This window comes from Hyperolius riggenbachi, chromosome 1 (assembly GCF_040937935.1).
Source record: "Hyperolius riggenbachi isolate aHypRig1 chromosome 1, aHypRig1.pri, whole genome shotgun sequence".
NCBI lineage: Eukaryota > Metazoa > Chordata > Amphibia > Anura > Hyperoliidae > Hyperolius > Hyperolius riggenbachi.
Genome location: NC_090646.1, coordinates 194,845,246 through 194,857,533, shown reverse-complemented (window position 1 = coordinate 194,857,533; position 12,288 = coordinate 194,845,246). Strand labels below are relative to the sequence as shown.

The 12,288-nt window shown below is 45.0% G+C and overlaps 1 protein-coding gene across 1 annotated transcript; it reads left to right on the top strand.

Moving 5' to 3' along the window:
* Positions 1–1,250: 1,250 nt before the first annotated feature.
* LOC137546888 (uncharacterized) lies at positions 1,251–4,305 on the top strand. The gene is made up of 2 exons (XM_068269890.1): positions 1,251–1,387; positions 3,404–4,305. Exons 1-2 carry the CDS (start codon positions 1,299–1,301, stop codon positions 4,272–4,274), a joined length of 960 nt encoding a protein of 319 aa, XP_068125991.1. The 5' UTR covers positions 1,251–1,298; the 3' UTR covers positions 4,275–4,305.
* The last annotated feature ends 7,983 nt before the right edge of the window (positions 4,306–12,288 follow it).

Genomic DNA, 12,288 nt, shown 5'->3' with positions numbered 1-12,288 from the left:
CATCAATATATCTCCAAATTATGGAGAACATACACACACAAAATTAAGCACACCAAGGTTGTAGGATTGTTTTTATTTGGGAACTGTCAAGGGAACCAATCCCACAAACATGAGTCCCCTTAGGAACATCAATGTTGTGTTATACATTGTAAACTGGTCAACCAAATAGGGTTGTGTTTTTAACCAAATTATAACAAGCATGTTTTATGTCATAGTTACAAATCACATAAAGTGCTTTCAGCCACATATTTCAGACATAATGCTACAGTAGAGGATACTTGTCCCCTGCACAGGGTTATGCCCCTACCCCACTAACACATAACTTTTCTTCCTTCTATTAAAATGAGGTATATTAAAGGTACAGCATTTATCAATCATAACCCGCTGCGTTGGTGTTTCACACTATTGTGTCACATATGTATCATATCCCTGGGATGGATCATTTTCTGGCAGATAAAGATAGTACATCTATGTGCATGTGTCGTGGAGAGGAAAGTGATCTCCTCTCCAGCACCTATGCACACCGAGTAGATGCACAGATAAGACCTGCTGCTCACACCCTCTAGCCCCAAACACAGGTATATTGGACATGAGGGGATCCCACCATGCAAACAGCGTTCAAAAAGTCTAACCACTCGACACGTTTCGGCTAAACACCTTCGTCCAGAGTGAATACATATATACAGTGCTGTGCAACAAACATATACAGTGCCCCTGGCCTGCCCTGTGGGGCAGGGGCACTGTATATGTGTATTCACTGTGGACGAAGGCGTTTAGCCGAAACATGTCGAGTTGTTTGACATTTACTACACTGTTTGCATGGTGGCATCCCCTAATGTCCAATATAGCTGTGTTTGGGGCAAGAGGGTGTGAGCAGCAGGTCTTATATGTGCATGTACTAGGTGTGCATAGGTGCTGGAGAGGAGATCACTTTCCTCTCCACGACACATGCACATAGATGTACTATCTTTATCTGCCGGAAAATTATCCATCCCAGGGATATGATACATATGTGACCCAATAGTGTCAAACACAAACGCAGCGGGTTATGTTTGATAAATGCAGTACCTTTTTATATACCACATTTTAATAGAAGGATGAAAACTTATGTTTGTCAGCGGTAGGGGCATAATCCTGTTTAGGGAACACGTATCCTAGCCAAATCCCCCGAGTAATATATTAAGTATGTGAGAATGCTACAGTAGTAATTTTTCATTTTTTTACAGATCTATCCAAATATGCAATGTTTTCTTGCAAATAATGTATATTTGTGTTGCTATTCTAGCTTTGACTTCCTTATGGCCAAATTGAGAGATAGTTTGCGGCACCAGGACACACAGATGCGCAAATCTATTTCTCCTACGGAGCGCTTACTGCTTACTTTGAGGTAACTATTTTTGTTAATACCATATGCAACCTATAATGTTCAACAAGGGATTGTGAACTAATGTACTGTAAACAATTATCTTCATAATACTTGCCATGACTACTGTAATAATGTGTGCACAACTGAACATCTCTATTTGTAGAAGAGACACTACTGCAGCCAAATAATAGAGTACTGTACAGATGGTCTACAGGACTAGCAGTTGTTTGTTGACCACTACATGCACTGATAGACAGGGCCAGGGGGGTGGCAGATGTGTGCAGAGTGTTGGTCACGATGTAACAGATGTATTGTATGGGTAGAAACACATAAATCAGCCCATGACCCAGCATACTAATGTTGCAATGCTCATCTTGAGTAGGTGAAAAATAGACACTACCTAATTAAGTACGCCTAACAGCCATTGAAGTCAAATGGAGTTTGTGACTGAACAATCAGATTCTGTCCAGTTGTCTCGGCAGTAAAAGGTGGGTATTCATATTGTAGTCATTGTGGCAATGACCTCATGGTCATTATGGCACCATTTCTGTACTTGCTGGTGGGGTGATGTGTGTGTTTCTATCCCATACAGTCGAGATGTGAACCATTTACTACACTGACGAGTAATAACACAAAGGCTGCATATATATTAGGTAAAAAATTACATCATGTTCATGTCGTCAAAGCATAATTAGGTAAGGGAAGATACACATACCTAACAAATCTCCGGCCCACGGAATTGCTAAGAGACCTATGTTTTTAATTGTGCACGCATTGTTAGAGTAAATTGGTTCAGTCAGGTTAGATTGAGGCTTTACTAAGAACTGCATGAAACCTATGGGTGTATTATTTGCGCCCGACACATGCAACAGAAATGGAGAGCTACATAGCGGTTTAGAAGATAGCATTCAGGATAACTAATTGTCCTCTCGTCTCATCATTTCAAGAAAAGAGGTTGGCTTGGCTGCAGCATTTTCAGTTTGTTGCTGAGGCCTTGTCTGACCAATATCTGCATAGAACACTTGATCTTGTGTTTGTTCCATATTACTATTTTGGCCTTGGTAAGGGTGCACATAGCCCATATTGCTTGGTGGTCTACATGGATAATTGTGGTACCCATAATCTAGCTCAGGTTGATAATAGCTGTGGTGGTAATGCAAATTAGAATAAGGTTGCTGTCTATGATATGGTGCATTGGACACTGGAGGTGAGGGTGATGGTGTTGAAGATGAGGATGAGCTTTGGGAATGTTCTACCGAGGCAGATGGTGTATTTTTAATGGCTTTTTTGACTAGATCGATTATAGCCTGTCTTAGATCTAAAATGCGATCCTCTGGCACTTTTTTCATATATGGCACCAAACTTACAGCAAAATTGTAGTGGTCACAGCTAGCATGATGTAAGACACCTACAGCTTCCTGCATCGAATTTAACACACCACTTTCAAAAGAACTTTAAGATCTCCCTCCACCACCTTGTCGCCTTCCTCTTGCAGTTACTTTGGTTGTTGTAGTTTTGGTTGTGGAGGTAGTTGGCTGCACCGGAGACAACACATTAACACTACTAGTATTCGACGTGTCATCACTGGGTGTGTCAGATGTGCTTAATAGCGATAAAGTACTGTTATCAAGTCCTTCTTCGGCATCATCATTCACAATTGGGACCACAGGTTCTGCAGGAATGTTATCTTGTGTCCTATAGAAGTAGAAAGTTAGATAAGGATTTGACGTTTCAACATTACATGTCTTCACATATGTGTGTGTTGGGATATACAGATGTCTAATGTAGGCGACCACTATTGGACACAAACGATAGATTACTTACTCATCCAAATCCATACTGGGTCTTAAGAAGGCAAGTTCCGTAGTGTAGCTGTATTTGGTTCGATTTGAGGCAGCTGAACCACTTCTGCTCTCTTTCTTTTCTTCAAGGAGTTCCCTTCGAAAGTTGTCCTTAATGGACTTCCATCTTGTTTTCACTTGTTGTACTAGGGACAAATAAACACAAACACTATTAATATATGTTTTCTTTTCACAGGTTTCTTGCTACTGGCCATACATATGTGTCTTTACACTATCAGTTTCGACTTGGAAGGACAACTATTCGGCGAATTGTTTTGGACACATGCAGCATAATTTGGGAGAATTTGCAACCTGAATTTCTGAAGTTCCCTGATATGGCAGATTGGGAAAAGATTTGTCAGGACTTTTGGGTGAAAACCAATTTCCCTAATTGTGTGGGTGCTGTGGATGGCAAACACATCCGAATTGTCATGCCTCCAAATACTGGCAGTAAGTATTTCAACTACAAGAAATACTTCTCGATTGTGCTGCTAGCAGTAGCTGATGCCAACTACAGATTCAGCTATGTGGATGTGGGTGCGCAAGGAAGCAGCAGTGACTCCGGCATATTCCAGCACAGCCGTTTTGGTGTGAAATTGCAAGAAGGCAACATCAACCTCCCTCCTCCTCGCCCCTGGCCACACACAAATGGACCAGATAGGCCACTGGTCTTTATTGGGGATGAGGCTTTTGCCCTGTCTAATCACTTGATGAGGCCTTTCCCACAGCGCAGTTTGAACCCTCAAAGGACTGTTTTTAATGTTCGCCTGAGTAAGGCAAGAAAAGTGGTGGAGTGTGCCTTTGGCATAATGGCTAATAAGTGGCGTATCTTTCACACCAGCATGATGATGGACACTGCAAATGCTGTAACAATTGTGAAGGCTGCATGTGTCCTCCATAACTTCGTCAGGGACAAAGAGGGCATCAATGTGGATGAAGATGTTCCACCACCTCCACTGGAAGCACTAACAGCATCCACTAGAAGAGGCACAATATCTGCTACCACCCTCCGTGAACAGCTCACTTTATATTTAAATTCGCCGGAGAGCTGTGTGGAAACATTATAATGTTGTCGCTTATGGGGTTTCAATTATACCAAAAGAGCAGTTTGCTTAATATTACTTTCATTTTCTGTAATAAAAGTTTTTTTCATACCTTACACAGCCTTTTGTTTTGTTGCAGACATGGAAACATGTATGTCACAAGCAGTATCGATGTATGATGTTACATACTATATACCTCCTCCAGGGTTTCAGACAATGAAACATCATCAATCGATTGCATGTATGTATGTATGTCTCTCTCTCTCTCTCTCTCTATATATATATATATAGATATATATACACAGTTTGATCTATCTACTAAACAAAAAGGTACTCACTTTTAGTATCCTGAAGCTTGGGTGAAAGATTATTCCAAGTCAAACCAGCCTCCTCAAACAGTTCTTTGGTAATGTTGGACCAGATTTGGTTAGCTAGCTGGTTCAGTTTGTGGTCTTTGTTTGTCTTGGTATACAAGACATCATGCGGCTGCACTTTTGCTATGACATCCTCGGTGGAAAACCACTTATTCCTTGGCATTGTGGCATGTAATGGTCGCAACACACAGCCTGCAGCTCTGTCACACTTCCGTTCAGCCAGAACGACATCAACAGGAAGCTTGCCTGTGGGAATTGTGGGAATAAATAAGCCTTCTGGGTATTTTCCGCCCAGTAAAAACGCACACCAAACGCTATGCATAGCGCTTTCACAGCGTTTACACAGCGCTTGTATACTTTACATTGAAGCGCAAGCGCTCAGAAAATGCTGCATGCCCTGTGTTTGCGCTTTTGGAAAGCGCAAACGCTCCTGTGGATTTTAACACATAGAATAACATTAGCACAGCGTTTTCGAAAAACGCTAGCGCTTTCAAGCGCTCCCTAAATGCCAATAAAAACGCCCTTGTGGGTTCTAGCCCTTAAGCAATACCAGTTGCCTGGCTGTCCTGCTGACCCCCTGCTTTTAATATTATTAGCCATAGCCCCTGAACAAGCATGCAGCAGATCAGGTGTTTCTGACATTATTGTCAGATCTGACAAGATTAGCTGCATGCTTGTTTCTGGTGCTAGTTATGCTGGGAATACTCCATGAGATATTTTGGCAGATAGATGGCTTGATAGATAATTTCCCACAGGTCTGATCTTATTTTCAATTGTTTTTCTGATCAATTTCTCATAGAAGTGAATGTTAAATGATAAGAAAAAATATCAGAAAATCGATCTGACAGTAAGTCTGCTGAAAAATCTCATTGTGTATTCCCAGCATTAGACAGTTCTGCTAGCCAAAGAGACCAGCAGGGCTGCCAGGCAACTGGTATTGTTTAAAAGGAAATAAATATGGCAGCCTCCATATTCTTTTTACTTCAGTTGTCCTTTAAAATAAAGAGGGGTGGAAGCACTAGGTAAGGTAAAGAAGGGCCTAGAGAATTAAACAATGAGGCTTCATCTGGTGGAGTTGTAGACATGCCTTTGAAGGGGTACTGTTACAGATTACATGCCGGTCTAAACAGTGAGGGCCCGTTCACACTTAAAATCGCAGAACGCCGGCGATTACCGCCGGAATTTTGCGGGAGTGATTTTCCCGCTATTAGCACGGAAAAATCACTGGACACTGCGGCGGTTTTGGAGCGATCGTGATTAGCGTGCTATGCACGCTAATCACGATCGCTAATCGCGGAACGCTCGTCACCGGCAAACCGCTGCATGCAGCGCGGTTGAGGTTATCACTAACCGCAACCGTGGCAGTGAGAACACTGCCATTTGCTACATTGTGTAGCGGCTCTTGCAGAACCGCTAGCGGTTTGCCGTGAGCGGGAATCGCGCGATTCCCGCTCAGGTGAGAACGGGCCCTGAGGGTGGTGTGACATTTTAAAAGCTCAGAGAACTGGAAACTAAGATGTGGTAGAAAGAGTGCCAAAAAGGGGTGGAACCTGTGACAAGTTCTGAATGCAACAGTAAGAAGAGGTGATCAAAATAGAGGATAAGGGGATTTCATGTGAGGAGGGAAGGATGTGGGTGGGATACTATTTTAAATTGAATGAGGGAATTCATAGAGTCCACTGAGCAATGCCACTAAGCTTTGTAAAGGAGAGTTGGGCGTTTGTAATGCATTCTCCAGGTAATTGGTAACCAATGGAAAGATTGGCAAAGAGCAGCAGTGTCATAGGAGTGGGAGGAGAGGTGAGTGGGAATATGGTGAGATGTTTTGGAGTAGTTTCATGGCAGTTACATGTTTGTAAACAAAGTCAAATCCCTGTAAGAAAACATTCATCCTTGACCAGGGCTGTATTTAGGGTTTGGGCTCCCCTAGGCACCCTAAACCTATGGCCACCCCCTCCCCTCCCAGGAGGACGTTGGCGCCGCAGCAAAAAATGGGCGTGACCACAGAATGCAGTGGGCGTGTCCATAACATACAGTGGGTGTGACCAATTAAAATTTCAGTGCAGTGCAAAGTCGGTGGGGCCGTGTTTTCTCCCCGGGTATGAGTAAAGTGACCCTAAAAAAGCAAGTAAGAAATGTTTCCCCCCCCCCCCCCAAAAAAAAAACAACACACAGCCAGTGTTCTCTTGCACAAAATCGTGTAGATTGTGAGCTCCCCTGGGAAAAGTCAGTAACATGACTGTTCTCTGCAAAGTGCTGCAGAAGATGCCAGTGCTATATAAAAGCATAAGAATATGGTAGGGCATTAGTCTATGGCAGGATTAGATTGTAAGCTCCTCAGAGGATAGTCAGTGACAATGCATGACTACGTACTCTGTGAAGTACTGCTGAAGATGGCAGTACAATATAGTACAGTAGTATGGCAGCATGGTGGCGTAATGGTTACCGCTCTCGCCTTGCAGCGCTGGGTTCCCGGTTCAAATCCCAGCCAGGTCAACATCTGCAAGGAGTTTGTATGTTCTCCCTGTGTCTGCATGGGTTTCCTTAAGACACTCTGGTTTCCTCCCACATCCCAAAAACATACAGATAAGTTAATTGGTTTCCCCCTACAAATTGACCCTAGACTACGATACATACACTACACAATATAGACATATGACTATGGTAGGGATTAGATTGTGAGCCCCTTTGAGGGACAGCTAGTGACAAGGCAAAATACTCTGTACAGCGCTGTGGAAGATGTTGGCGCTATATAAATAATTAGTATAAGTACAGTATAAAGTAGCCAGGTCTATAGGTGTCCCCAGTTTAGGTAGTAGTCAGGGGCGTAACTAGAAATCACTGGGCCCCCTTGCGAAAATTTGGATGGGGCCCCCCCACAGGTGCCAAATAATCATAATGGGGCAGCGTTTCACCATAAAATAATCGCAATGTGGGCAGAATTTCACCATCAAATAATCGCAATGTGGGCAGAATTTCACCATCAAATAATCGCAATGTGGGCAGAATTTCACCATCAAATCGCAATATGGGCATAATTTCACCATTAAATAATCGCAATGTGGGCAGAATTTCACCATCAAATAATCGCAATGTGGGCAGAATTTCACCATAAAATCGCAATGTGGGCAGAATTTCACCATCAAATAATCGCAATGTGGGCATCATATCACCATAAAATAATCGCAATGTGGGCAGAATTTCCCCATAAAATAATCGCAATGGCTATCATTCATGAAAGTGCTGTCGGTATGGAGAATCAGTGCGGGAAAATACAGCTGGCGGTGTTTTAGACTTCTGGGTGGGCATTCATAAAAAAGTATCCATGTACAGTAGCAGTGCGGAGATTCCCCGAACTAGGCTGGCGGTAGGCAGGCGGTGGGCTTGCGGAGACACGGAAGCTGCCGAGTTGATACATTTCTCCGTGTTCCGCTCTGCTGCAGCTGCCTGGGAGGTCTGTGTGTCTCCATATCACTCTGCTCAGTAGTATCATTTTTTCATGCGGAAAGAGCCTTTATGAATGCTGACTTTGCTAAGTGGTCGGTAAAGTCAGCTGTTTTAAGCATTTCCGCATGCAGAAATGCTTTATGAGTGATAGCCAATGTGGGCAGAATTTCACCATCTAATAATCGCAATGTGGGCATCATTTCACCATACAATAATCGCAATGTGTGCATCATATCACCATCAAATAATTGCAATGTGGGCATCATATCACCATCAAATAATTGCAATGTGGGCAGAATTTCACCATCAAATAATCGCAATGTGGGCATCATTTCACCATAAAATAATTGCAATGTGGGCAGAATTTCACCATCAAATAATCGCAATGTAAGCATCATTTCACCATAAAATAATCGCAATGTGGGCATCATATCACCATAAAATAATCGCAATGTGGGCATAATTTCACCATAAAATAATCGCAATGTGGGCATCATTTCACCATCAAATAATCGCAATGTGGGCAGAATTTCACCATCAAATCGCAATGTGGGCAGAATTTCACCATCAAATAATCGCAATGTGGGCATCATATCACCATAAAATAATCGCAATGTGGGCAGAATTTCACCATCAAATAATCGCAATGTGGGCATCATTTCACCATAAAATAATCGCAATGGCTATCATTCATGAAAGTGCTGTCGGTATGGAGAATCAGTGCGGGAAAACACAGCTGGCGGTGTTTTAGACTTCTGGGTGGGCATTCATAAAAAAGTATCCATGTACGGTAGCAGTGCGGAGATTCCCCGAGCTAGGCTGGCAGTAGGCAGGCGGTGGGCTTGCGGAGACACAGAAGCTGCCGAGTTGATACATTTCTCCGTGTTCCGCTCTGCTGCAGCTGCCTGGGAGGTCTGTGTGTCTCCATTCACTTACATTGGTATCGCCACATGAGAGGGAGCGGTACTTCCCGACCTCACGCCACTTGCGGTGTTCTTTGTGAATTAACATTTTGCTACATTTGTTCCGATAATCACCGCACAAGGCGGTGATTTATCACTCTGCTCAGTAGTGTCATTTTTTCATGCGGAAAGAGCCTTTATGAATGCTGACTTTGCTAAGTGGTCGGTAAAGTCAGCTGTTTTAAGCATTTCCGTATGCAGAAATGCTTTATGAATGATAGCCAATGTGGGCAGAATTTCACCATCTAATAATCGCAATGTGGGCATCATTTCACCATACAATAATCGCAATGTGGGCATCATATCACCATCAAATAATTGCAATGTGGGCATCATATCACCATCAAATAATTGCAATGTGGGCAGAATTTCACCATCAAATAATCGCAATGTGGGCATCATTTCACCATAAAATAATTGCAATGTGGGCAGAATTTCACCATCAAATAATCGCAATGTAAGCATCATTTCACCATAAAATAATCGCAATGTGGGCATCATATCACCATAAAATAATCGCAATGTGGGCATAATTTCACCATAAAATAATCGCAATGTGGGCATCATTTCACCATCAAATAATCGCAATGGCTATCATTCATGAAAGTGCTGTCGGTATGGAGAATCAGTGCGGGAAAACACCGCTGGCGGTGTTTTAGACTTCTGGGTGGGCATTTATAAAAAAGTATCCATGTACGGTAGCAGTGCGGAGATTCCCCGAGCTAGGCTGGCGGTAGGCAGGCGGTGGGCTTGCGGAGACACAGAAGCTGCCGAGTTGATACATTTCTCCGTGTTCCGCTCTGCTGCAGCTGCCTGGGAGGTCTGTGTGTCTCCATTCACTTACATTGGTATCGCCACATGAGAGGGAGCGGTAGTTCCTGACCTCACACCACTTGCGGTGTTCTTTGTGAATTAACATTTTGCTACATTTGTTCCGATAATCACCGCACAAGGCGGTTATTTATCACTCTGCTCAGTAGTGTGATTTTTTCATGCGGAAAGAGCCTTTATGAATGCTGACTTTGCTAAGTGGTCGGTAAAGTCAGCTGTTTTAAGCATTTCCGCATGCAGAATTGCTTTATGAATGATAGCCAATGTGGGCAGAATTTCACCATCAAATAATCGCAATGTGGGCATCATTTCACCATAAAATAATCGCAATGGGGGCATCATATCACCATCAAATAATTGCAATGTGGGCATCATATCACCATCAAATAATTGCAATGTGGGCAGAATTTCACCATCAAATAATCGCAAAATCGCAATATGGGCAGAATTTCACCATCAAATAATCACAATGTGGGCATCATTTCACCATAAAATAATCACAATGTGGGCATCATATCACCATAAAATAATCGCAATGTGGGCATCATTTCACCATAAAATAATCGCAATGTGGGCATCATTTCACCATCAAATAATCGCAATGTGGGCAGAATTTCACCATCAAATAATCGCAATGTGGGCATCATTTCACCATAAAATAATTGCAATGTGGGCAGAATTTCACCATAAAATAATTACAATGTGGGCATCATTTCACCATAAAATAATCGCAATGTGGGCATCATATCACCATAAAATAATCGCAATGTGGGCATCATATCACCATAAAATAATCGCAATGTGGGCAGCATTTCAGCAGAAAATAATAGTTCCTGTTTTTTTTTTTACCTTAGTGAGGCTCAGCCAGCCTCAGGACAGGTCCCCGGGAGCAGCAGTCTTGCTCTCTCCATCCCACACTGCTTGCTCCTAGTACTGGGGTCAGAGAAACTCCAAAGGGCTGCTGTGGGGTGGGTGGGTGGATGGGTGAGAAACCCCAAGGGGATGCTGTGGGGTGGGTGGGTATCTGCAATGGGCTACTGTGGGGTGGGTGGGTGGGTATCTCCAAGGGGGGGCTGCTGCTGTGGGGTGGTGGGAGAAGATCTCCAAGGGGGGGGGGGCAGCTGCTACTGTGGGGTGGGTGAGAGGGAAGGTATCCGCAAGGGGGTTGCAGCTGCTATTGTGGGGTGGGTGATAGAGAAGGTATCCCCAAGGGGGTTGCAGCTGCTACTATGGGGTGGGTGAGAGGGAAGGTATCTCCGGGGGGGGCTGCTGCTGTGGGGTGGTTGCAGAATATCTCCAAGGGGGGGGGGGCTGCTGCTGCTGCTACTGTGGGGTGGGTGGGGGGGGAAGGTATCCCCGGGTGGGGGGCTGCTGCTGTGGGCTGGTGGGAGAATATCTCCAAGGTGGGGCTGCTGCTGCTACTGTAGGGTGGGTGAGAGGAAAGGTATCTCCAGGGGAGGGGGGCTGCTGCTGTGGGGTGTTGGGAGAATATCTCCAGGGGGTGGCTGCTGCTGCTGCTACTGTGGGGGGTGGGAGGGAAGGTATCTCCAGGGGGGGGGCTGCTGCTGCTACTGTGGGGTGGGTGGGTGGGAGGGAAGGTATCTCCAGGGGGGGGGCTGCTGCTACTGTGGGATGGGTGGGAGGGAAGGTATCCACAAGGGGGGGGTTGCAGCTGCTACTGTGGGGTGGGTGAGAGGGAAGGTATCTCCAGGGGGCGGGGCTGCTGCTGTGGGGTGGTGGGAGAATATCTCCAAGGGGGGGCTGCTGCTGTGCTGCTACTGTGGTGGGTGGGAGGGAAGGTATCTCCAGGGGGGGCTGCTACTGTGGGGTGGGTTGGTGGGAGGGAAGGTATCTCCAGGGGGGGGGCTGCTATGACGCACATCGGGGGTCCCCCTCCTGTCACCCTGATCCTCCATGGCGCTGCTGCTGCATTACAAACAGCTTCACACTCACTTTCCCTGGCTCTGGGCTCCATTAGATGTTAAGGCTGCAGCGTGGTTTCTCATACACAGCGCTATGGAGGGGCATGGTGACAGGAGGGGGGGCCCAAGGAGAACAAAAAATAGTCGTCCCCCCTCTGGTCCTGCTCCCGTTCGTGGTGCCCTGCCCCCACCGCAAATTGAGCCTTCAGAGAGGAGAGCCGTTCCCCACTGCTATTCAGAGAGTCTCAGGCTGCTCGCTCTGGCTGCTCCCATGAGTCGACTCATGAATCAAAGATTGCCGCCCTAGATTGTAGGGCAGCAATCTTTGACTCATGAGTCGACTCATGAGTCACAGGAGCAGCCAGAGCGAGCAGCCTGCTAGATTCTCTGGCAGAGACTCGTCTCTAGCTGGATGGGAAGTCCGGCTCACTAAAGAGCCGCAACAAAGAGTCTAAAGAGCAACATGCGGCTAGGGGATGACGTGCTGGGCTATCCCAATACA